The 24,822-nt window shown below is 38.0% G+C and overlaps 2 protein-coding genes across 2 annotated transcripts; both read left to right on the top strand.

Moving 5' to 3' along the window:
- Window positions 1-2,899: 2,899 nt before the first annotated feature.
- On the top strand, window positions 2,900-11,513 carry LOC121735003 (pancreatic lipase-related protein 2-like). Its single transcript, XM_042125671.1, has 6 exons — window positions 2,900-2,947; window positions 4,072-4,185; window positions 5,274-5,639; window positions 8,781-9,023; window positions 10,729-10,851; window positions 11,353-11,513. Exons 1-6 carry the CDS (start codon window positions 2,941-2,943, stop codon window positions 11,511-11,513), a joined length of 1,014 nt encoding a protein of 337 aa, XP_041981605.1. The 5' UTR covers window positions 2,900-2,940.
- A 4,306-nt stretch (window positions 11,514-15,819) lies between these two features.
- Window positions 15,820-24,176, top strand: LOC121735002. Its single transcript, XM_042125670.1, has 7 exons — window positions 15,820-15,965; window positions 18,354-18,524; window positions 20,965-21,182; window positions 22,276-22,484; window positions 22,805-22,961; window positions 23,310-23,421; window positions 23,957-24,176. The coding sequence occupies exons 1-7, from the start codon at window positions 15,820-15,822 to the stop codon at window positions 24,174-24,176; spliced, it is 1,233 nt and encodes a 410-aa protein (XP_041981604.1).
- Window positions 24,177-24,822: the final 646 nt, after the last annotated feature.

The raw sequence follows: 24,822 nt of genomic DNA, 5'->3' as shown, positions 1-24,822 counted from the left end.
ATGTAATTTTAGCTGTGTCAACACCTGCGATGCCTTTGGGAGTGCACACTAAGTCTGTACAGTGTACGGGATGTCTGGGTATGAAATTCTGATCACTCACACGTACCCCTAGGGTAGCGCTTCCAGCAAATTGCAGTTTGGAAGTTGAGAACAGTTCGTAATTTGATAGAAACGCTGTAAAATTTATATTTAATTTGTTCCCGCTCGTGATTTTGCTACAACTTGCTATCAAAATAATACAGGGTGAATTCCGTTTGCGAAATGAATAAACTTGAACACCTATGAGCAACTAGTTCTATGGCAGCTTTATTTCTTTAAGAAAATATACCGACGAATGCTAAAACAAATTCAGCTTCTTAGAAAATTTGTTCCATTGTCTTGTCTTAAGCTTTGAATTGTATAACCATCGGATAATTTTCATAATGACCTCGGAAGTTAAAGATAAACAATAGGTCCTTGTGGCTATTATTTTAATATTATAATTAAGGCTTCAGGCGAACAAGAGCGAAAGTAAAACGGACACAATACTAGATACGGTTTCTAGAATTTTCCTTGAGTGTACGGCAGCCCGCGGCCATCTTGTTTATTTCCAATGAATGGATAATTCGATGTTATTATGTATATAAACAAAGGTCGGAAAGTGGGAAGTGCAAAATGAAAACAATTCGGTAAAGGTAAAGGTAGCGCTATAAACAATATAATATATTTTCCTTTCTTCGCAAAAAGTTATCAGGTGGTTTTGAAACGAACTTTGGATCGAACAAAGAAGGAAGTTGTTATAAAATAATAAGTTCGGAAACAGAATGCGTAGAATATTATCAATTTTAAAGTAACGTTTCCAAATCTCAATGCCGTATTTATTTACCACTAGATGACGCCTGCGCCCACATTAGTTTATCGCGTGGGAACCGTACATTTTTCCAGGATAAAAAGTATCCTATGTCCTTACCCGGGATTCAAAGTATCTCTGTACCAAACAGCCCAATCGGTTCAGCCGTTTAGGCATGAAGAGGTAACAGACAGACAGACACACTTTCGCATTTATAATATTAATATGGATTTCTTCGAAAAAAAAAAATGTTTAGTATTGTTACGTGCTAGGGTTCGAAGGATTTGGAGAGAAAGACCTGCTGACTCTCTTGAAGACTTTATTCACTAAGTCTAGGTCATACAAGCACACACTAGGTCACAACACTTAGCACTAAGTCCAAACACTAATCACTAGGTCCAATCACTAAGCACTATCACTGTCCTAGGTCGTAGCCAAGTCGTAGGTTTCACTGGTTCACTCACTTGTTGTCACTCTGAAGTCGCTTTGATGATCGCTCGAACCGAACTGAACTACGGCCCGTCCTCCTGCGACTATTTACGTGGCGAGACGAATTCCAGAAAGTTCCCGATTCACGTAAACAAGTAAGCAAGTATGGGAATTTTCTAGGAGGCTCAAGCATGTACCACCTAGCGCCATCTAGTTTCGAGTAGGGATTTATGTGTAGTGTGTACCCTGATCAGTTTCGCTGGTATGCCGCTAGATGGCACCACATGTCCGTATACCGTGTACCGTAACAGTATAATAATATTCTCTTATAAATTCTGCACGATTCTTAGGGCCTATTTCACCACTTCCTGAAAAGAGCCCGATAGGCTATCTACCACTAAACTTGAGATATAGAGTATGGAGACTGGAGAGTCTGTTAAAAAGTAATATCTTAATCGAAATTCCATAGTGACCAGATTAGTGGTGTGACTATGTGGCGTTATATTTACATAACACGAGCAATGAGTTGTATGCTAGTTGCTAGCGGAAATAAATGTAGCCTATCTAGTGATAATGATCTTGTACAGTTTGACCACATAAAGAGAGAAGACGAACTAATTTCAAGACCGAAGCATTAAAATGTTTATAATTTTCGCGGTGAGCGACTAAAGTAAAAAAAAAAAAACAAATAGCCACGTGCGAGTCGGACTCGTGTACGAAGGGTTCCGTACCGTTATAGAGCGAAAGTAGCGAAAAAATTGTGTTTTTCGTATGGGGTATTTTATTTTGATTTTGTTATTAAATATTAAAGTAAACATAATATAATTCAAGATTTTGTGAAAATTTCAAGTGTCTAAATATTGCCATTATGGATTACGAGCCAAAAAGGCCAAAAAAATCATATATTTTGTTGTGTGGAAGCCCCTATAAAATATTAACTTTATTTTGTTTTTAGTATTTGTTGTTATAGCGGCACCAGAAATACACAATCTGAAAATTTCAGAAGTCTAGCTATAGCGGTTCTTGAGATACAGCCTGGAGACAGACAGATAGACGGAGAGACGGACAGACAGACAACAGACAGACAGACAGAAGGACAGACAAATGGACGGACGGACGGACGGACGCATTTCTAAATTTGTACTCAATAATTGACAGATTTCGTGAGCGTGAGGGATCATACAAATTTAGAAATGCATCTTCGCGTTGCGTTGCGGTCTGAATTGACCTTAACTCTATAATATCATTGTTCATTGCCTACTTTAATAATTTCAAGAAAACAATAGATCTCATTCAAATTAAAAAAAACCACAGCAGAACATATAACCTCCTCGTTTTTTGGAAATCGGTTAATTAGAAGAATAGTTATTAGCATTACTAATTATAGGTAGTATTAAATGCAAGATGTTTCTTTTGCGTACAATAACAGTATTCATTTCGTGTTCCGGTAATATTAACTAACACGCTAGCCTTTATTGTTTCTATCTGTTATGCTTATTGTTATTAATGTTATCACTAGAAGAGGCTTCAGCTGTCGTTTTTGTTATCATAATAAAAATCACAAAAAATATTTTGCCTTGTATTTTGTACCTCAGTTCAAAGTTTATGTGGTTGTGTAATTGTTTATAAAATTGTTCACTTCCTTTATAAGCACAGCGACAAGTTAGCACCTGCATCTAGAAATGTTAGGTAAGTTTAGTTTATTTAAAAAAAAATACCGCACTCGGGGACTGCCGCGGTAAAGCTATTGCATAGCATTTTATCAACTTATGCAATTATAATAATTCGCATACATCTAGTCGCTCGCACAAAAACACCGTGCCGAAGTGTGACAACGCCGCACCGACCGCGTCGGAGTGTTAGGTTTTTTCGTTACGGAATTTCTTGATTCGGTCGCCGCGCTCAAAGCCCGCGATAAAAGCTTTGCAATAGCTTAGAAATCAGTTTTTCGAACTGATATAAGAATTTGATTGTGAGTTTGTTTTTCTGCCTGTCTCTTTGTGTATCTTTGTTTGAACCGCCGAACCAATTTCGATTAAAGGTATGGATATATTTTGAAATTGCTAGAGTATTTTTTTTTAATTTAAGCCCCGAGGAAGATAGAACGATTCCCCGTAAAAATGTTCGGTTCCCGCGAATTACTAATGGCGGCGCAATGAAGCCGCATCTAGTAACTACCTACAAACATCGCGTTCCACTTGATGTTAGAAACGATCAAAACGCTCAAAATGCCTCGTATCTTGAGCGTTTTGATCATTTTTCACGTCAAGTGGTCAAGTGAAAGAAAACTAACAACTACCATTATTATAGAATCTTGCCTTGAACTGAAGACATGAGTGGAAGAACCAGATAACTAAGTGCCAACCCACATGTACCACAACCACACGACAACCACACCACGTGGTCGGGCGTATATTTCGTATTGTAAATGAACGACTATTCACACGTACCATATTTTGTAGTCGTTGTCGACCACTACTTGTGTAATACCGACCACATCGCAACCACAAGCGAACTAGTGGCCGACCACATGGCAACCACAACGTTGCCTCGATGCAATGACAGTGCGCGCACACCGCATTATTTTTTTCCTTTATAATTTGAACAAACCTTGTATTTTATCTACTTCTTCGACTGGCTAATAAATATATATTAGTTGGATGACGGAGTAGACAGAGCCAGAGCTCTGGGTAAGTCGGATGACCCTACTCCACATAAACTCCACACTTTTTTAATTTCAAATCATTCCGGCCCCAAAGCCTTTATTTATGCATTGCAACCTTAATGTTCACTCACTGTTCACGATATTTCAGACTATCTTGTCTACGTGTACTGTCTGACGTGGGCGGCTCAAGTTTTCACGGAGGAGGTCTTACCCACAGCTACCATGTTGCCGATACCGACTATAACGCCTGGACCCAATTCTTGTGAGTATCCTTACTAATAAATAATAATATAACATTATGTTTGTCTGTCTGTTACTATGTGTGTGTCAAGCGCTGTTACCTTTTCAAGAGTAGATAATGCGCTAATTAGATTTTGAAAGGTATGGACATTAGACATACTTTAAGGTACAGGGAAAGGACAGCTTACTTTTATACCACGTTCTCACAGAAAACCAGCGTGAAACAGCGCTTGCGTTGTGTTTCGTCGAGTGAGTGAGTTTACCGGAGGCCCAATTCCCTTCCCTTTCCGTCCCTACCCTCCCCTATTACCCTATTCCCTCTTAAAAGGCCAGCAACGTACCTGCAGCTCTTCTGATGCTGCGAGTGTCCATGGGCGACGGAAGTTGCTTTCCATCAGGTGACCCGTTTGCTCGTTTGCCCCCTTCTTTCATAAAAAAAATACAGGAAAGGTTTTATCCCGGAAAAGGCATAGTTCCCTCGCGAAGAATTTGAGTAAGGAAGTTGCGGGGAAAAACTAGAGATAGATGTTATAAAAAATTATGAGGCCAACCAAAGATTCATTTGACATCGCCTGAAATAATAGTAGCTTTATCGCATTACGATATCGTGATCCACAGTCGAACATAGAACCTCCTGTTATGGAAGTCGGTTAAAACCAACAGCTTAAAAAAACTCTGCAGATAAGACTGTTCAAAGGCTGATAAAAGTTTCGACTACCAGAATATTTATTTACGGTTCCCGTTGGACACATTTCTTTTCAATGCGAAGTTGGAAGTCATCGCAAAATGCAAACAACTTTTAACGAGGGAACTTCCCAAAATCAAAATTAAATGCAAAATGGTTTACTTAATGTGATCCAAGTTTCTGAAAACCGTCAAAAATCTTTGCTTACATATTTATAATTAGTCTGAGTGGTTTTAAACTGGTCAATGGTTATGCTTAACTGCTAAGCTGATTTATGTAATTTGTGGAATTAAAAACAACAAAGGAAAGAACAAAGGATAATTTTTCAGAGCAATGCCACAGACAAAGAAATTATTGCTCAAAATTCATGTCATAATATTATTATGTGTTATAAAATTAATATAAGTCACCTCTTGATATTTCAGGTGAAACCTTCAAAAGCCTATTCGGATTAACATACAAGCAGATGCGAGCAAAAAATATAACATACAACATGCTGAAGATAGACCACATCACGAGCAAAAACGAACAAGTCGACTTAACAGACATTAACAAATTCTTAGAAAACATAAAAGGACCAAAGAATATTATACTTCTAATTCATGGTTTCATGGAGAGTTCCAAAGGAGCTATGGTGCAGACTTTAGCCAGGGAATACAAGAAGAAAGATGGAGTAGAAATCTTTGCTGTGGACGGTAGAAATGCCATTGGTATTGAATACTTCGTTTCTACCACTTACGCTAGATTCCTGGGTGAAGAACTTGGATGGTTCCTGGGGGTGATTGTAAAAAGTGAGTAAATCTCTAATGTTATTTAAAAAGGTTTTTAGATGCTTTAAGAACATTAATCGTCGCAATTTAGTTGATTTGATTCGAAAATTCTGTCAAAATGCAAGCAACCAAGAAACATAATAAGTAATTTTAAAAACATAAAGCTAAACACTTAACACAGAACCTTTGGTCTTTTAGGAAGATAGTTAAATAAGCTGGTAACAGCTAAAAAATATAAAAGTTGGACTTCACTGCAACGACAGGCAATGGTGATTTTAGAAAAGGACTGTATTATAACTTTACATTCTCTCCGGCAATCGAATAAAATAATATGCGCAAAAACCAAGATGGCTGCCTTCTGCAATTAAAATTATTGCCATACAAGAAAGGACGATTGAGCTTTTTTGAGCAGAATTTCTTTGTTCTTTACGCTCGCTACCTTCATCTCGGTTGGATAACTCGAGATGTTTCTAGGCCCTTTAGCCAAGACGTTTTATTTATAATGTATAGAATTGACAAAAGCGTGCTATAATGTGACGTTGACGTTCGACTCGTCTAATGCCAATTCCATACATTTTGATTAGCGATCCTGTAGAGAAGCGATAAAGAAAACATCTTGGCTACAGGCTTAGATGTCTTAATAAGTTACATTTAATTTTCCCAGAATTCAGATCGTAGATAATTAAGATCTAAACGTTACCGGCTACAGCATTTAATACCTTAGTCTACTTTAGTTTATAAATTCTAAGAAAATATATTACTGAGACCTTTCCTAGAATTTATGGAATTGCGCTATCCTAGAATCTAACTTATATAATAAAATATGGATGTGTGCTTGTCACATACATTTGTACAGTTTTAAGTAAATTATATTATATCAAATTCTTAATATAAAGATTAAAGGGTAATAATTATTACTTAATTACAAAGGCGTTTATGAATATGTCTGAGTATGTACTGTTTAATACCTCTAGCAAAGGAACTATGTACCTAAGTAACCGAATTTGGATCAATGTTCATAGATAATGGTTACACATAATATGCTTCTTTTTGCATCCTAAAAATTATTGTTACGGTGGGAATTTTGATACTGTTTTTACTCGCATGCTGTTTTGTTTTTGTTAACCGACTTTAAAAAGGAGGAGGTTTATTATTACTCACTTGTGTTTATAAATAGTAGGTGCAAAAGCTGAGTACATACTGTTTTTGCTTTATTAGTCGACTACAAAATATTTCTAAGATCTAGAACAAACTAGAAAGAGAAGTAGATGTAAAATTAAGTCGTTTTTTACCTCGTTGACTGACATTTTTATCGCCCTAGTAAATTATTTAAAAGGTCAAAGATAAATCGCTATTTTACCCTGGACAGGAAAAAAAATCAAAATAACTTAAGTTCTAACTAACTAAAAGTTCTAATTTAAAATATCTACTTTTAAATCGAAGCTACATATCCATCTGACGAGTAAAGTCACTCGTCAGATGGATATGTAGCTAATTTTAGCTGCTTTTTAATCTTATAATACTAGCTGTCCCGGCAAACGTTGTTTTGCCATATGAAGTACGAGCTTTTGCCCGCGGCTTCAATTGCGTTAAGAAGTATTATTATATACAAACTTTCATCCCCTATTTAAATCCCTTGGGGTTGGAATTTTTAAAAATCCTTTCTTAGCGGATGCCTACGTCATAACATCTACCTGCATGGCAAATTTCAGCCCGATCCGTCCAGTGGTTTGGGCTGTGCGTTGATAGATCACTATGTCAATCAGTCTAACATTGTGACACGAGAATTTTATATATAAGATTATTTATCTTTATATTTTATAATATTTATTACATGTAGAACTATAAAATATATATTTATTAATAAATACTTCTATAGAGTTTTTGATCAGCTCAGTATATGAATTATCCAATTCGAACGAAAAAATATACGTGGGAGAGCCATGCTTCGGCACGATTGGGCCGGCTCGACCGGAGAAATACCACGTTCTCACAGAGAGCCGGCGTGAAACAGCGCTTGCGCTGGGTTTCGCCGTGTGAGTGAGTTTACCGGAGGCCCAATCCCCTACCCTACCCTCCCTTATTCCCTTACCTTCCCATCCCTACCCTCCCCTATTACCCTATTCCCTCTTAAAAGGACGGCAGCGCACATGCAGCTCTTCTGATGCTGCGAGTGTCCATGGACGACGGAGGTTGCTTTCCATCAGGTGACCCGTTTGCTCGTTTGCCCCCTTATTTCATTTAAAAAAAAAACTAAGTATGTTACTGTTATCCAATATTTAAGTACCTACTATTATTATTATTTTAGTAAGTACTGTACTCTTTACCCCGCATACTATTTTTAGATTTAAATTTTCCTCTCCCGCAGGGTTGCCTGGAAGCGGACGGAAGCCACGGAAGACATGTATTAAGGCCCTCGCGTCTCCGTCCTGCGCGGAAGTAGGAACACGGTCGGGTTTTAGTGGGTACAGCTGCGGCCACTTACCATCTCTTCGGCCGTAGCAAGTCCCTCATACCCCGGTGGTCCTTCCCCAACGCTACCGGGGATGTGTAATAGCATTTCACGACCAAAAAAAAAAAAACGTTTGCCTGGAAGAGATCCCTTATAGAGATAAGGCCGCCCTTGCCCACATTTATATTAAGTTTTTTTTTTAAGGGTAGGGGTTAGGGGATTGGGCCTCCGGTAAACTCACTCACTCGGCGAAACACAGCGCAAGCGCTGTTTCACGCCGGTTTTCTGTGAGAACGTGGTATTTATCCGGTCGAGCCGGCCCATTCGTGCCGAAGCATGGCTCTCCCACGTATAAAGTTTAGTTTTAGTGACTGATTGTACTTAATTTAATGTGAGCAATAAGGTGTCTATCTATCTATCTATCTAAGTTGCCCGAAAAACATAGTAAACATTTCCATATTTTATAAAATTAATAAAGTGCTAGAGCAGCGATTCTCAAAGTGTGCTTCGTGGAGTCCGGGGCTATAGGAAGCCTTCACGAGTGATACATAAATTGTTTTTAGAAATAGCATTAGACACCAGCATGGAAATCATTTATTCAAAGACGAAACATTCATTTTTTGGGGATCTGTCAAAATGTTTCTCCATAAAAGAGTGTCACTAAAAAAGTTAACCTCTGTGCTAGTATGCATATGCAACAATATTTTCAGACGGTGTCAACCCTGCAAAGATATCTGTAGTGGGACATAGTCTAGGAGCCCACATCGCGGGAGTAGCTGGGCAAGTAGTCCAGGAGAACACTGGACAGAAGCTCGGAAGGATCACCGGTTTGGACCCCGCGAGACCTTGCTTCACCAATATACACCCTGAAGGTAGACTGGATCCGTCTGATGCTGGTTTCGTCGACGTCATCCACACCAACGCTGGAGTACTGGGATTGTCACAAAGTGTAGGTAAAAATTTCTTTAATATCTTGTTTAACTGACATTTGAGCTACTAGCTAGAGAGTCCATTGCATCGGAACTGGTACGCACTGTATTTTTAGGGTTCCGTACCCAAAGGGTAAAAACGGTGAAGTAATCGTTGAACATACAAAAATAAAAATATCCACAGCTGAACGTCGGTTAAAAACGGAACCCTATTACTAAGACTTCGATGTCTGTCTGTCTGTCCGTCTGTCTGTCCGTCTGTCTGTCCGTCTGTCTGTCCGTCTGTCTGTCTGTCTCTGTCCGTCTGTCCGTCCGTCCGTCTGTCTGTCCGTCTGTCTATCCGTCTGTCTGTCTGTACGTCTGTCTGTCTCCAGACTGTAACTCAAAAACGGTAATAGCTAGAAAGATGAAATTTTCACAGTTACCGCTTACCACACACAGCTGTTGCCACAACAAATACTAAAAACAAAATACAAACGTGATAATTTATACTTTAACTGAAATATTATAATATTATTTTTTAACAGAAATATTCACAAAATACTCAATTGTATTTATATTTTAATAATTAATAATAAAATTTAGATAAAATAAATAATTAAGGGTACAAAAAAAACACAATTTTTTTCTTATTTTTGTTCTATGGTACGGAACTCGTACTTGGCCGATTTTTAGGGTTCCGTATTTTAGGATGCAGTGCATGCTCAATAGTCCCAAAGCCACAGATGCTGACAGTACTGCACAATTCTGAAGCACGGCTATATAACTTGACGAAATGTAATGCATTTTAGTATGCGCCATGTTAAATAGTTCTACTTCAACTACAAAGCACACGCCAAGCGCCAAAAGCAAGCAAGAGCAAGTTAGCCTGCAAAAATACGATATAGGGCTTTAAAATTTAGACTCCACGTAAGCTAAAAATGGGAAATTTTCTGCCACGTCATGCTTGGATCATAAATGTGAATAATACACGAAGCAATGTGTAAGTAATAAAATCTAATATTTATTTTTATTTTCCTGTAACCTAATCCAATCCAATCCAGGAAAATGTGTTCCTTCAAGAACAAAGAGGCTTTTTTTTTAATTTTTCATGCGTCTCGAAATTTCTTGTTGTATTTCTGTCGGTCATTCTGTTACATCTTCTTCACCACTGAATCAATTTAAAAACGTGTTTATTCGTGCTCATTTAACTCGTAAACTATATGGCGTAGGTTAGTGTAGGTAACGCCTCCATAGTCCAGTGGTTTAGAGCGAGGCTCTTGACTCGGAGGTCGTGGGTTCGGTTCTCGCGTTGGAAACGTATTATTTCCAAGTTTGGTTAAGACTTAGGACAATGCAGGCTGCTCACCTGATTGTCTGACAAGTAATATGATTTATGCATCGGAAGGACATGTAAAGTCGGTCCTGCGCCTGATCACTCGCCAGTCGTGTCGGTCGTCCGTCCCATTTATCCATACTTCCTTACTATATCATAAATGTGAAAGTGTGTCTGTCTGTCTTTCTGTCTGTCTGTTATCTCTTCACGCCCAAACCGCTGAACCGATATTGCTGAACTTTGCCACGGAGATACTTTGAGTCCCGGGAAAGGACATAGGATACTTTTTGTCCGGGAAAAATGTACGGTTCCCGCGCGATAAACGAGTTTTGGCGTAACGGAGTTGCGGGCGTCATCTAGTTAATAAAAAATATTATGTAGATAAGGTAACAGAACATTATTGTGTTGTTTTAGGTCACCTAGACTTCTACCCCAATGGAGGCTCATCGCAACCCGGTTGTGTCCTGACAACCTGCCACCACAGCAGGGCTTGGGAGTTCTTCGCTGAAACAATCATGTCCCCCGATCGTTTCCCGGGTAAGTGTCTAAACAGACTAGGCCGGAGTTACGCGGCGTAAATTCCGCGTGGTTATGTCCGCAATGTCAAACGCATACAATATACGGACGGAATAGTGTGTCATCAGTAATCTAAAATAAATTGCGGGCGTAATCATGCGGAATTTACGCCGCGTAACTTCGGCCTAGTGTGTTTAGACACTGAAGAAAACAATTTGATCAAAACCAGCGTATTCCTGTGTGTGTGATTCTCGAATAGTGACCTCGAGATTTTTCCCTCGTTTTTAAAACGTTTTGCCAAAGAAATTCTTTTAAATACGCAATTATTAATGGTCAATTGGAAGTAAAAACAAATAAATTAAATACTAAGTAAAATGTGACGTCTGAAATGGAACAACAATTTTCACTGCAAATGCTTTGTGTTGTTGCTAAAACGATTCTAGGTAGAAACATTTGCATAGAACAATTTATTCAATAGATACTTTTCTAGACAATTTATTAAATATACTTGTTATTTTTCAGGGAGAAAATGCTGGAACCTAACAAGTTTTCAAAATGGCGACTGTAGGAACAACAAAGTGGCATACATGGGAGCTAGGCTGAGGTCTGTTACACCTGGCAAATACTACTTGTCCACATCAGAATCCCCTCCGTTTGGATTAGGAGAGTCCGGTAGTGGGTAGAACGAAATAAAAATAGTGTCACAATCATGACGTCTTATTTCACCATAAAACTAGCCTTAAATTTCGGTAGAGGCAGCTCCTGAAATATTTATCAGTGTTTTTCAATGATATTCTACTTATACAAATATGTTACGTGCATACTTTTTTCCGGCTTAAATCTCTTCCGAACAATTTTCAAATTTAAAATTGCAAACATTGACAAATTTGACAGATAAGTGAAACAAAAGATACGAAAAACCATTTACATAGGCTGCGTTCCAGAAGACGTTAATTTTGACCAAAACGCTCAAAACGTCTCCTTCTGCCGTTCCCTTTGGCGACCGGGGTCGTTTTGATCGCGGCTATGACATCACTCATGACGTCATCATTTTCGCTCAAAACGACCCTTGACGAAGATGGGTCAAAGTGGGCGCCGTAATTTTTTTTTAATTTTAACGTAACTATATCGCGAAAGCCATGTTCGGAAAGTTTTCAGGAGAGAGTAGAGACAAAAAACTTTATATTATTTCATTACAAAAAATATTTTAATTGAAATATGTTAAATAACATTTAATCAAATATTTTGATTGGAAAAGAAATTGTTTTTAATGAAAGGAAAGGAAAAAAATGATTTCTTATAAAATATAATACTAATTTTCATATCTCCTGTACCTGTTGACTTACTCGTACTTGACTTTACGCGGTATTGTTACCTAACGTTTATATGTGACAATAGTCAATATGCAAAGTATATTATAATAATATTATGTGGTTTTGTTATGTATTAATAAAAGTTTAATTACTATTTACTATATTAAAATACAATTACGTAACTAAAAAAATATAATACTAAAAACGAAACAAATATAATATCTATTATGTATTTTGTAATAAATGTAATAAACAATTATTACTTTTATTTACGACTTCAAGAAAAGGATCGTAATATCCAAGTTCGGTTCAATGTACCTATGTATAAAAAAATATTATATTATGTTCTTTTTTTAAACTTTTCTCAAAACGCTCAAAACGCTCCATAATCCGTTCCACTTGGGTTTGTGCCACTGACGCTCACATGCTAGTGGAACGGGAAAAACTACGGTCTTGAGCGTGAGCGTTTCTAACATCATCTGGAACGCGGGGATAAAAGAGACAGTTCTATTTTTAAGCGTCGAATCGTATCGCTGTCTCTTTCTTCGCCTAAGCTATGACGAAAATTCGATTTTTTCAGATTGTTCGAAAAAAATATTGAGAATGTAAATAATCGAGGTATTTATTGCAATCAAGACATGTGGTAAGAGATTCCATGTGTTTTGTTTACTTTCGAGTCATATTTGGTACATTTTCGATACACGCACGACGCCATTTTCAATTTATTTAGGTAAGACAAGACGCAGCAAGTTCGTGACTGCGCTCGATGCAGACTAAACAACATACGGCCCAATTGGGCCGTATTTGAATCTTCACAACGCGCGTGGTAGTAACATATCTGCTTTGAGTTTTTCATCATTGGTGTTTTTCAACCTTTTTTATGACCCGACCACCCTAGAATGAAAAATTATTTCGCGGCCTTTTCTTTGTAACCGACTTAAAAAAAAGGGGAGTTTCGTTATTCGACCGTATACATAATATTATATTACCCTTTTGTTATGTTTGTTTGCGGATATCTTCGTCGTTTATGAATGGATTTTGATAATTCTGTTTTTGTTGGAAAGAAGACATTTCAAAGGCGGTCATAAAGAAATAATAGACTATAATAATATAATATAATGCCCTACGCTTTGATGCTTTGGGCTGCCTCGTACTCCTTTGTCTAGACTAGACTAGACTCTAGTCTGTTTCATCGCGGGGTACGGATAATTGGAGGGTCAAAATATTATGTTTCATACCATACATAGTACAAAATATACTCGTAGTTCTTTTTTCTTTCGTGTTCCTTTTAAATGAATAAAAATATTAAGGTAGTATACAAGGACATATTTGTAAACAACCTCACTTTTAAAAGGAATATTAGTACTTTACTTGAAAATATGTTTTTTTTTAATGAAATACGAGCAAACGGGTCACCTGATGGAAAGCAACTTCCGTCGCCCATGGACACTCGCAGCATCAGAAGAGCTGCAGGTGCGTTGCCGGCCTTTTAAAAGGGAATAGGGTAATAGGGGAGGGTAGGGAAGGAAATAGGGGAAGGTAGGGAAGGGAAAAGGGTAGGGTAGGGGCCTCCGGTAAACTCACTCACTCGGCGAAACACAGCGCAAGCGCTGTTTCACGTCGGTTTTCTGTGAGAACGTGGTATTTCTCCGGTCGAGCCGGCCCATAAATATGTTTCATACATAGTAGAAAATATACTCGTAGTTTTTTTCTTTCGTGATAATTTTAAATGAACATAAAATGAATAGAAATATTAAGGTTGTATACAATTATGTACATATTTGTAAACAACCTTACCTTTAAAAGGTTTATTAGTACTTACTTAATTCTGTTTGAAACTTTATCATGGCTAAAGAGCTTTATCGTATTTGATATTACAAATTGGGCTACTTTCTTTTAACAAATACTAATGGCCCGTTTACATTTTTTCAATCCGGTGATCCAATCTGATAATGTAAACGGACACTGACATCAATAAATTCCTAGGCAGTCGTCAGACCTACGTCGTTTGGTCGGCTTATGTCAATTCAGCTGTAATCAAAGAATTCTATTTAAATAGAAATCTTTGGCTGTAATCGGTAGAATGGGTTTGACTTAACGCGACCAAATTACTTAGGTCCGCCATCTGCTTGGGATCAACTTCTCTGATAAGTGATAGTACATTCCAATCCCCGTTTACACTATTCCAGTAGCAATCAAGGCTCCAGCGCTTGACTGTACTATTGGAATAGTTTAAACCCACTATTCGATTTATTAAGTAAACGAAATAGCATAAAACTATATTTTATTATCTACTAGATGACGCCCGCAACTCTGTTGCGCCAAAATTCGTTTATAGCGCGGGAACTGTACATTTTTCCGGGATAAAAAGTATCCTATGTCCTTTCCCGGGACTCTTAGTATCTCCATGCCAAATTTCAGCAAAATCGGTTCAGCGGTTTAAGCGTGAAGAGGTAACAGACAGACAGACAGACACACTTTCGCATTTATAATATTAGTATGGAAATATGGATGTTTCCAATCATTACACAACCTCTTACAATTACATCGAAACTACACCAATATTAGTTTACGTTACAAAAGCACCGTTCTAATGTAATACAAACATCTGTAGTTTACATATCGTTATGGTTCAGGTGCCACATATTAAAACCGAACCTCAGTTAAAATCAACATCTTTGAATATAGGCTATAATATTAAAACTGTTATTCAATGTTTGGTTCTTAGCTAGTAAAGAGTTTAAGGTTCAACTCACACTGGGGCAGAAGCGACGCGTCATGTTTTTCGCCTAAGCATATTCAATATTCATCTCCAATTATTGTTCTATTATAACCACCAACCACAGCCATACATATATAACCTCTTCGTTTTATGGAAGTCGGTTAAAAATAGAACGATGTTATATTATATAAATAAAAATGACGATTCTATATTTTCTGCTATGAAAATATGGAATCGTCAAAGAACAAATGCTAGGCTAGCACATTTTCAAAGCAGAAACTACTTACTTAAATATAATAGAACAAAGAGGTGAATAGGCTGTACTTGCGGCTTGCGGCTACTTTTAACAAGGCAACCCAACATTGATCCATTCTATACGTTCTAAAGATTATTTTAAAATATATTTGATCGAAAAAAACGATGCATGCAGGATTTTACGGTCGGATCTTAGGATATTAGGTGACCTTGAGCGGTACTAGGCTGACGTTACATGACAGATCAAAAGGAACCAAATTTAAAACTGTAATAGTATGGAAGTTACGATTCCTTAGGTTTTATTATTCGTAGGATTTAAGCCATAAATTAATTTACAAACTCAGTACTCACCTCCGACAAAACTTTTTGTCATCGAATATATTTCAGTATTCACAAAAATAACTTACATTTTATCTTAATAAATTGTTAATGAATCTATTTTAAAAAGGTCTGAACCGAACCATCTTTTTTCTTAATATTTATTTCGAAAGATATTTAAAAAAACACATGAAAAATAGACAAGATCCGACCCTAGAAACTACAATTTAATGCTAAGCTAAAATGAATCTTATTGCGATGCGTACACGCTTGGTCTTTGGTTTTGTGCAAGTTTATCGTTTTGGCTTGAGATAAGACCTCGCCTTAAGTTAATATTCGTCTCGGCAGTTAGTAGATAGGAGGAAAGCCGCGCTCAAGACGATGACAGCTTATAAGGCTCTTACTCAGTTCTCTTGTGATGAAATCGGGTTCAAATACAACGACAATATAATGCATAACCCCTACTTCCGGCAAACAGTTCTGGGGTGCAAAGTGCTGCAAGTTCTTCAGGATTTATACAGGTTCAAGTAAGTATAATACTTTTTATAGTTTATGATCAGTTTTACTTATATTTTACTAGCTGTCCCGGTAAACTGCGTGTTACTTTAAAACCTTCCCTGGACTTCTACGAATATTTTAAGACTAAAATTAGCCCAATCCGTTCAGCTGTCTTCGAGTTTTAGCGCGACTAACACATTTGAAAATCCATTTTTATTATATACTAGTTGTCCCGGCAAACGTTGTTTTGCTTTATAAAGTATTTCGCCCATATTATTATTTTATTGAAGTGACTAAATATGTCACCATGGCAACGACCATCGTGGCTATCCCGTCGCACAAACAATGTTCGCCGTCTGTCTCGAGTATTAATAATTATAGGGTTTGGTGATAAAAAGTCAAAATTTAGGGTTGTATGTATTTTTAATGCCTCATTATAAAAAAATAAAAACAAAAAATTTCGTCCAAAAATTAAAAAAAAAATTTAAGGGTGAACAACCCTTATTACTTAGGGGTATAAAAAATAGATGTTGGCCGATTCTCAGACCTACTCAATATGCTCACAAAATTTCATGAGAATCGGTCAAGCCGTTTCGGAGGAGTACGAAAACGAACGTTTATACGTTCGAGAGCCATGCTTCGGCACGAATGGGCCGGCTCGACCGGAGAAATACCACGTTCGCACAGAAAACCGGCGTGAAACAGCGCTTACGCTGTATTTCGCCGAGCGAGTGAGTTTACCGGAGGCCCAATCCCCTACCCTATTCCCTTCCCTACTCTCCCCTATTACCCTATTCCCTCTTAAAAGGCCGGCAACGCACCTGCAGCTCTTCTGATGCTGCGAGTGTCCATGGGCGACGGAAGTTGCTTTCCATCAGGTGACCCGTTTGCTCGTTTGCCCCCTTATTTGATAAAAAAAAGAACATTGTGACATGAGAATTTTATTTATAAGATCAATTATTATACAAAGCAGGCAAATGATTAAATATTTTTTTATTATTATTTACTTGCTTAACCTTAACGATAATCGCGAAGACTATGCAATTTTGTCGCGTTCGCGATTCACTTTCACTTTTGTTGAGTTTCAGAACGCGATATTAGGTCCTCCAACGCGCACGCGAATTTGAACTTTATGCAGCGGTAATAAATTACAAATTGACTCTCCATTTTATTTAGAAAACGTTTGTATGGGAAATAGAAAAATGCTGTTTTGAGGATTTTCCCGGCAATTATTCGAATTTTTCTCACCTTTTAAACCTTCCCTAGACCTCCACGAATAATTCAAGACCAAGATAAGATAAATCCGTTCAGCCGTTCTCGAGTTTTAGCGAGACTAACGAACAGCAATTGATTTTTATATATATATAGACTAGCTGTCCCAGTGAACTTCGTGTCACTTTAAAACCTTCCCTGGACTTCTGCGAATATTTTAAGACTAAAATCAGCCCAATCCGTTCAGCCGTTTTCGAGTTTTAGAGCGACTAACACATTTGAAAATCCATTATTATATATAAGCTAAGATCAGTAAATGTGTTGCCATACATTTTTAACCAGTGATGCTTTTTACGCAGATTTTGGTTAAGTTAAGGCTGGTTTTAATATAATATTATATTTTTTACCATGTTTAATTGGAAAACAAAAAAGACGTCATACAGGTCGACTAAAAACAAACTTTAATTATTACTCTTTAATTATTACTTTATTATTCTTGCATAACCATATTATGCCCATGAACTATGGTTTTTATGCTCCCAGAATGCATGTAACATGAAGCATGTACTGTATGATTTTGCTCTATGACATGCATTTTAATCTTTAAACTGTAAAATTGACTATCGATTTTTTTAAATGTAAATTTTTCATAAAATACCATTGAACTATTATTACTACGTATATAGAAAAGACGGCGCGAACAAAATCTATGTATAAAATATATAAACTACTAGTCATAGAATACGATATCACCGTGACAGAGGCGACACTCATACGTGGGAGAGCCATGCTTCGGCACGAATGGGCCGGCTCGACCGGAGTGTCCACACTCAAAAAGTGAGTGAGTGAGTGAGTTTACCGGAGGCCCAATCCCCTACCCTATTCCCTTCCCTACCCTCCCCTATTCCCTTCCCTTCCCTACCCTCCCCTATTACCCTATTCCCTCTTAAAAGGCCGGCAACGTACCTGCAGCTCTTCTGATGCTGCGAGTGTCCATGGGCGACGGAAGTTACTTTCCATCAGTTGACCCGTTTGCTCGTTTGCCCCCTTATTTCATAAAAAAAAAAACTTTTACATGAAGTGACATTTTGAGTTGATGCCAGCCAGCTTCAACTCACAGCGCAAAAAACTAGTTCGCAGTATCGTTTCTATACGTAGTAATAAATAGTAATAATAGTTCAATGTAAAATACAATTTTTTTCCAGCCTCACCTACGTACTAGTATCATCCACCCACAACTCCAGCCAGACCGGCGATCACTTCTACCAGTCTCTGATACCTCCTGTAGGCGACGTGGATGTGTACGTGAAACCCCTCTCCATCAGCAAGTACATCCTGGAGACAGCCTTCCCAATACAACCTATATTCAATTGGAGGTAAGCGTTAGAATTTTGGAAGTGTTTGTACTCTATAGTCTATACTAAAGGGTTACTTTTGACCTGCGTAGTAGTTTGACATATCTCCCCCAGTGGTAGACTGGTTCGACACATATTTTCTGGGGCGCTCGCAACGTGTCCGCTCTGATGAGGACACCTCAGACTGGTGTGATATCGAAGCGGGTGTACCCCAAGGTGGCGTACTCTCTCCACTCCTATTTTCTATTTTTATTAATATGATAGTCTCTCTGATATTTTCTTGTTTTCATCTCTATGCAGACGATCTCCAAATCTACCGCCACTGTAATATAGATGACATTGATTTTGCAGTTGCCTCAATTAATTCGGATTTACAGCGCATTGCAGACTGGGCTAGATCTTATGGCCTGCTTGTCAATCCTAAGAAATCACAGGCCATTATAATAGGAAGCCGATATATGACCCAACAATTACGTAATGTACCTAATATTATTTACGACGGTATCACTATCGATTATGCAGAGACGGTCAAAAATTTAACCGTCTCTGCATAATCGATAAATAAAATCTGCATAATCGTTAAAGGCGGGACCTCTCGCTCTCGAGCATGGTTCACTGCATGCTCGAGAGCGATGAGGCCTGGCAGGCGGCGGTCCCTTTCTGCGAAACCGTCCTTGCGTGCGAGAGGATGATCCATCCTCCGTTCCGTTCCGCTGGCGTAGGATGGGAGTACGGAGGCGTCGTTACGCGAACCTCCAAAGTCTGTCTAATCCGGGGCTCCAGGTCAGGATGGTCCCGGCGCCGAGGGGAATGCTTCAGTTTGCCAAAGCGTTGCCTTATTTTGGAGGAAATCTGGTCGTGGAGGAAGTCATGTATTAGACATATCCAGGGCATCCCTCCGTATACGGCTGAAGACAAACCGCAGGTGGTTTTAGTGGGTAATAGTCCCACATACCCCCGGGGTGCTTCAGCTTAACTGAGGCACATCCCCAACCCGGGGCACCCATGACGGGTTGCCCTGCCCATAAAAAAAAGGCCCACTCTGCTTTCACTTCACTTGATTAAGCTTCATTTATGACACGAATAAACGTGCATTGATACAATAGTGTTAAGAATACAGTAACAAACTCGTTTTCTCAAATAGACGTTCGCGCATCAACTAAAAGGCGTTAAGAACGGCGTATAGGGAGCGCCAGCGAAGGTATAATAGAGGGGCGGGAGGGAGATAAAATGGAGTTACTTATCTCTGTACACATAAATCAACTATAATCGTTGGTTGTAAGTATAGGTTTAAGATTAAAATTATGTGTTTAAAATGTAATAACTTTTTCATACCTATGAAATAAGTATGAAATAAATTGTCGTATCTTTAAAAGTACACAACATTTCCCGCAGCGAAATTGTCGTATCCTTGGGAATGTTGTATTTTAGGTGACAGAAATGTCGTAACTCGTAACTCATTCAAATCAAACTCGAGCGTTAAAAAACCTGTGTCGTATCTTTTTCTAATTTCTCACGCATTGCCGTATCTATCTTTTATACAAAAATTGCAGTTTTTCGTCTAGTTACGACAATTTTTTTTAAGGTCTGTGCTAAAAAGTGGTAAAAATCCATGGTCGTATCTTTACTAGAATTTATCGTAGAAAGTCGAGATATAGACCATTCGACGCAGATTTTTTTTTATACAACAATCAATTAAAAAGTGATTTTGGCCAAAATTCAAGTTACGCCACTTCCGCTTTCACTCGTCGATATAGATACATTTAAATTTTAAGCCACACTAATCTAAGAACATTCTACTATTTTTTCCTTGAGTGATTTTCCTTTTGCAATTATTGAGGCTATTTTAGTCATCCAAAGGCCACACCTTTGCAATTGAAACAAGTGACCCGGCGTAGGTCACTTGGTTCACTCTGGTTCGAAGGGCACTTTCCCTGCTATGTTTTGTGACAACATACTCCAAGCCGCGCGGGTGTTGCCCGCATAAGAGGAAAAACATCTATGAAATAATAGGATGCGGATAACTTTCATTGAGACCAGATCCACACGGGGGATGACACGCATGACAGGAAAAGCGCCCTTTTTTAAACGTTTGAGAAATGCAATTACGCATTCCCGGCGGTCTGTGCGCCGTACACGTATACCACGTACACGTGTACGGCGTAGCGGCGGCGTAGCGCCGCGGTATTGTTCCGCTTGTCAGGTGTTTTGGTTCTCTTGATCCACATCATTATGTAATTTCGTATCATTTAGGGTCATTAATATACTATAAGCTCAGAATGGAAGCGCATCGAAGCGAATAACCAAAAACTGAAAATAACAAATTCAACCTTAATTCCAGAGCGTAATGGCTAATGCACACATCATTTCTACGAGACCAATCAGCCAAGGTCGCGTGCATTCATGCGAATTCAGAAGTAATGAGTGCTATAAATTGACCCTTACTGGCTCAATTTTCCAGGGTCGGTTTCATACTCCGTGACGACTACAACTACGACATCCAACGTTTCTATACCCTGCCGTTCACGCGTGTGGTCTGGTGCTGCATAGTCCTCATGGTGGTTGTTGGCTCCTCCGTGTTCTACGTGCTGAGCTGGTGGGAGAGACGGTTGCTAGGCAACGGGGAGTGCAGCTTCGTATACGAGATCTTCATTGCCGTGTCCGCTGTTTGTCAGCATAGTAAGTGATAATGTGGCGTATGATCTTGAATTTTTAATTACGTCCTATCTGCTGTCTTTTACACTGTATCTCTCCGTAGGAGAGTAAGAGATTTCTTTTAGAAATTAGCAGTTCCTTTGTGTCGTCTTTCCGTGTTAATTGTATCTTTATGTTTTTTTCTAGTGTGCAATAAAGAGTTAAATAAATACCAGTCACATTAATGACTAAAGTGACTACAAAACATAGAAAAGTAAACTTTTTACTATGTTGCATACAACTTCGTAAATCAAGCTGGAAATTATTTTGGCTTAATTATTATGAAATACTATGTGCTCTTCTAGAACGCAAAGGTTTTTCTAATTCATTTTACTTCAAATCGCTAATAGCGGCGTGTGTAGAAGTAATAGACAAGTCTACACACTAATGCACTAATTGCATTTATTTGTTAGCCTTTTAAGCCGTTTTTTTATCCATAAAATCCTAAGATTTGTTAAGATAGGTACTTCTCAGGTTTAAATTGTTTGTTCACCAGAATTAATTAAAATGGGTGTTATACCTATCATCAAAATACTCAACATAGATATATTTAACAATAATTGAGGCTCACTTAAATACTTTGGTCGTTTGGCGTAGATAAGTGAGTTGGCTGAAGTCAGAAGTCAGAACTATGATCCGTCATATCAGGTACTCACAAACTTTGGTGCTAAAGCCCAAAGGTTAGGGTACCCTAAGATTTGCTTACTTTGTTAAGTTTGTGGTTTATTTGGCTTTATTTTGTACGGTAAACTTAACTCATGTATAACATTGCAAACGCGAAGCCGAGTTTTGGGCTTTGCAAGTGCCGAATAGGCTATCCACATAACTTGACAGATAGAGTATGGAGAATCTGTCAAAATAGTTGTGGATAGCCCTGGGGTTATGAAGTAATATTAATCTGTGCCCAGGGGCCTATAATTCTTATGACTCGAATATCCATTCAATCGCAAACTGTCTCTGGAGCAGTGAGCACACACAATAATATGTTTTCTTTCTCTATTGTGACATGCAGTCCGCGTTCGAAGCCATATTCGAGGCATGAGAATATAGAGCCCCTGAAACGATGTATTTTTTTCAGTTCTGCCGTTTCAAGCCAATCTCTCATCTCGTCGTATTGCTTACCTCTATTTCATACTAGGGACTTACATAATACACTGTTTCTATACATCCAACCTTCTCTCTCGTTTGGTGAGTGACAGGGACGGACTGATGGACCTAGAAGAGTTGGCTGATAGCGATTACGAAATAGCTGTGTTAAAGGATATGAATTTATCCGCACAACATAAGGTAAATAATGTTATTTCTACCTGACTTTGTCAGAAGGGTTATGTTTTTCGAGAGTATGTATGTATGTATTACAGAATACAGACCAGTTATTAGGTACTATGCTATATTGTATAATATGAAAGAAAGAAAGAAAGAAAGATTTATAATATGTATTCAGCTCCTTAGCTCGAGAGGTGTCGTTATATTCGTTTTTACGGTGAGAATAGTAAGTATATGAAAATGCAGTCTCACTTTATTTTTACGTTAATTGCCGTTTTTTAATGTATTTTAAATAGGGTAAGAAATACGAATGTAAATATTGCAGATACATTTTTTTTCAGCTAACGAAAAGCCCCATGGACAAGAATCTCAGCATAATTTTCAAGAAGATTCAACACACCAAGCATATGGACGTCAAACCTGCTTTAGACGCTGTGATGTATAAGAGGACGGCTCTGGTAACAGACTTCGTGACTGTGTACCCACTGTTCAAAAAATGTAAGTGCCTTTAGCTTAGCACGGCAATATATGAATAAGATTGCTATTAATTTCTTGTAGGATTTAAATAACTTCTAGTTTCTTGCAGGCTTAGAGTATACATTAGCAAGCTATAGAGCGCGCGCATCGCTCGTTCCCCGTTGTGCCGATCGTAAGCAGAAGTTCTATAGATACTTGTCAAACGTATAACGCAAGTCTAGTGATGTTCTATGCGCCATCGTAAGACGCTTATAGTAAAATATGTTCACACTCGTGCTTACAGTTCATACCTTGTTAGAAGCACTCTATAGCTTGCTATAATGTTTACTCTATGCTTGCAGGTGATTAAAATGTAAATATGTCTTTTAGATTATTCGACGCATGAAATCTGTGATTTGATAGAGATCGATATTTATTCTAATATCCAGCACTACTTAGTCACGTCAAAGACGTTTAAGTTGAAAGAAGAATTCAGGATTGGGTAAGGCGACATTTCTTTTTAAATTTCTTTAAATTTTAATAAAACAATAGCTGACCCGGCAACGTTGTTTGCCTTATTAATAATTTCTAGTAAGTATCAAATATCAATATAAAAGTAGATAAAAACACATTCTCAGGTTAACGATCAGTGTATATTAATATGTTACGCTCAAAGACCAAAAACGCTCAATGAGCGGAAAAATTGCTCACAACGTGTTGTGGTCACAGGTAAACACCCACGACGCGAAATTCGCGTTGTGGCTCTAATGAAAACGGCCATCATGTTACATTACAGCTATACAAAAAATGCTATTATTGGTATCATTTTTCATTTAGGTAGGTACCCTTAAATGCATCGATCTAGGACTTGCGTGTTAGTTAAGTTAAGTATAAAAGGAATGGTAATAATATTATTAGTGTATCCTCATGACGGCTAAACGCATCGTCCAATTTTAACGAACAAGTTGTCAATAGATTTTTTCAAAATTTTGTGTTTATATGAAGTAAGGCTATAGTTTTTTATTACTTGTTTGCAGAGTCCTCCGTCTGCGAGAGAATGGTATGCTCCAAGTTATGTCAACACCACCAACTATACCGTTCGCTTGTCACGAAGAGAACATTAACAGGCGAGCAGAGCTGGAGCAAATGGGTGGCCCTGTGGTACTCCTACTGGCATCATTTATACTGGCATTTGCCATTCTCGCACTGGAGAAGATACACTATGAGAGGAACAAAGTGTTCCCTTATGTCAATTAGTAATTTTTAAGCTATTTTAAGCGCGACATTTTGACATTTTTTTTTTATTTGAAAATTTGATGTACCTACTAATTAATCTGAAGCGAACGTTTCTAGTATAGAAAATAATAAAATTAAAATTAAAAAAATAATAAAATAGGAAAGTGTGTCTGATGATTTTATCAATCTATGTACCTATCTATTTATTACGTTCATGCCTATGCCACCGATTCGATTAGAGTTAAGATACTTCGAGAATCGTGAAAGGACAGAGGATAGAATAGCTTTGTCCACACTGCGCCTTTTTCTGTTCGTCAAGGGCATGCGTTATAGCGCAGTCAACAGCGAACGTGAGGCATGCCTGCGACGCATGCCCTCTGACCGTATCCAAAACTTCAAAAATGACAATATTGGCGTTGCGTTCCGCGTCGTGCGTTCTTTCATATTGACGCATTCAATTATTGAATGCGCCAATATGAAAGTTGATGACGAAAATTGAAGATGAAAGTGCTTAGTGTGGACATAGCTATTAGATTTGTTACAATTTAACAAAAACAAAAAACAAACACACCCGCTGTTTATATAACTCTTTCACCCTTATTTTCTTATAAACAACAAACAATTTTGAAACTTAACATTTTGTTTGCCACAGTAAAAATAAAGAAAA

This window comes from Aricia agestis, chromosome 16 (genome assembly GCF_905147365.1).
Source record: "Aricia agestis chromosome 16, ilAriAges1.1, whole genome shotgun sequence".
Classification (NCBI taxonomy): Eukaryota; Metazoa; Arthropoda; class Insecta; order Lepidoptera; family Lycaenidae; genus Aricia; species Aricia agestis.
This window is presented reverse-complemented; position numbering and strand designations above follow the sequence as displayed.

Excerpts from the sequence above, each read along its gene's own strand:
- LOC121735003 (XM_042125671.1), top strand. Across the intron at positions 5,640-8,780 it reads CCTGGGGGTGATTGTAAAAA|ACGGTGTCAACCCTGCAAAG; the intron begins GTGAGTAAATCT and ends CAATATTTTCAG. Across the intron at positions 10,852-11,352 it reads GTCCCCCGATCGTTTCCCGG|GGAGAAAATGCTGGAACCTA; the intron begins GTAAGTGTCTAA and ends GTTATTTTTCAG.
- LOC121735002 (XM_042125670.1), top strand. The coding sequence starts at position 15,820 with ATGACAGCTTATAAGGCTCTTACTCAGTTCTCTTGTGATGAAATCGGG. Across the intron at positions 18,525-20,964 it reads CAACCTATATTCAATTGGAG|GGTCGGTTTCATACTCCGTG; the intron begins GTAAGCGTTAGA and ends TCAATTTTCCAG. Across the intron at positions 21,183-22,275 it reads GTCCGCTGTTTGTCAGCATA|TTCTGCCGTTTCAAGCCAAT; the intron begins GTAAGTGATAAT and ends TATTTTTTTCAG.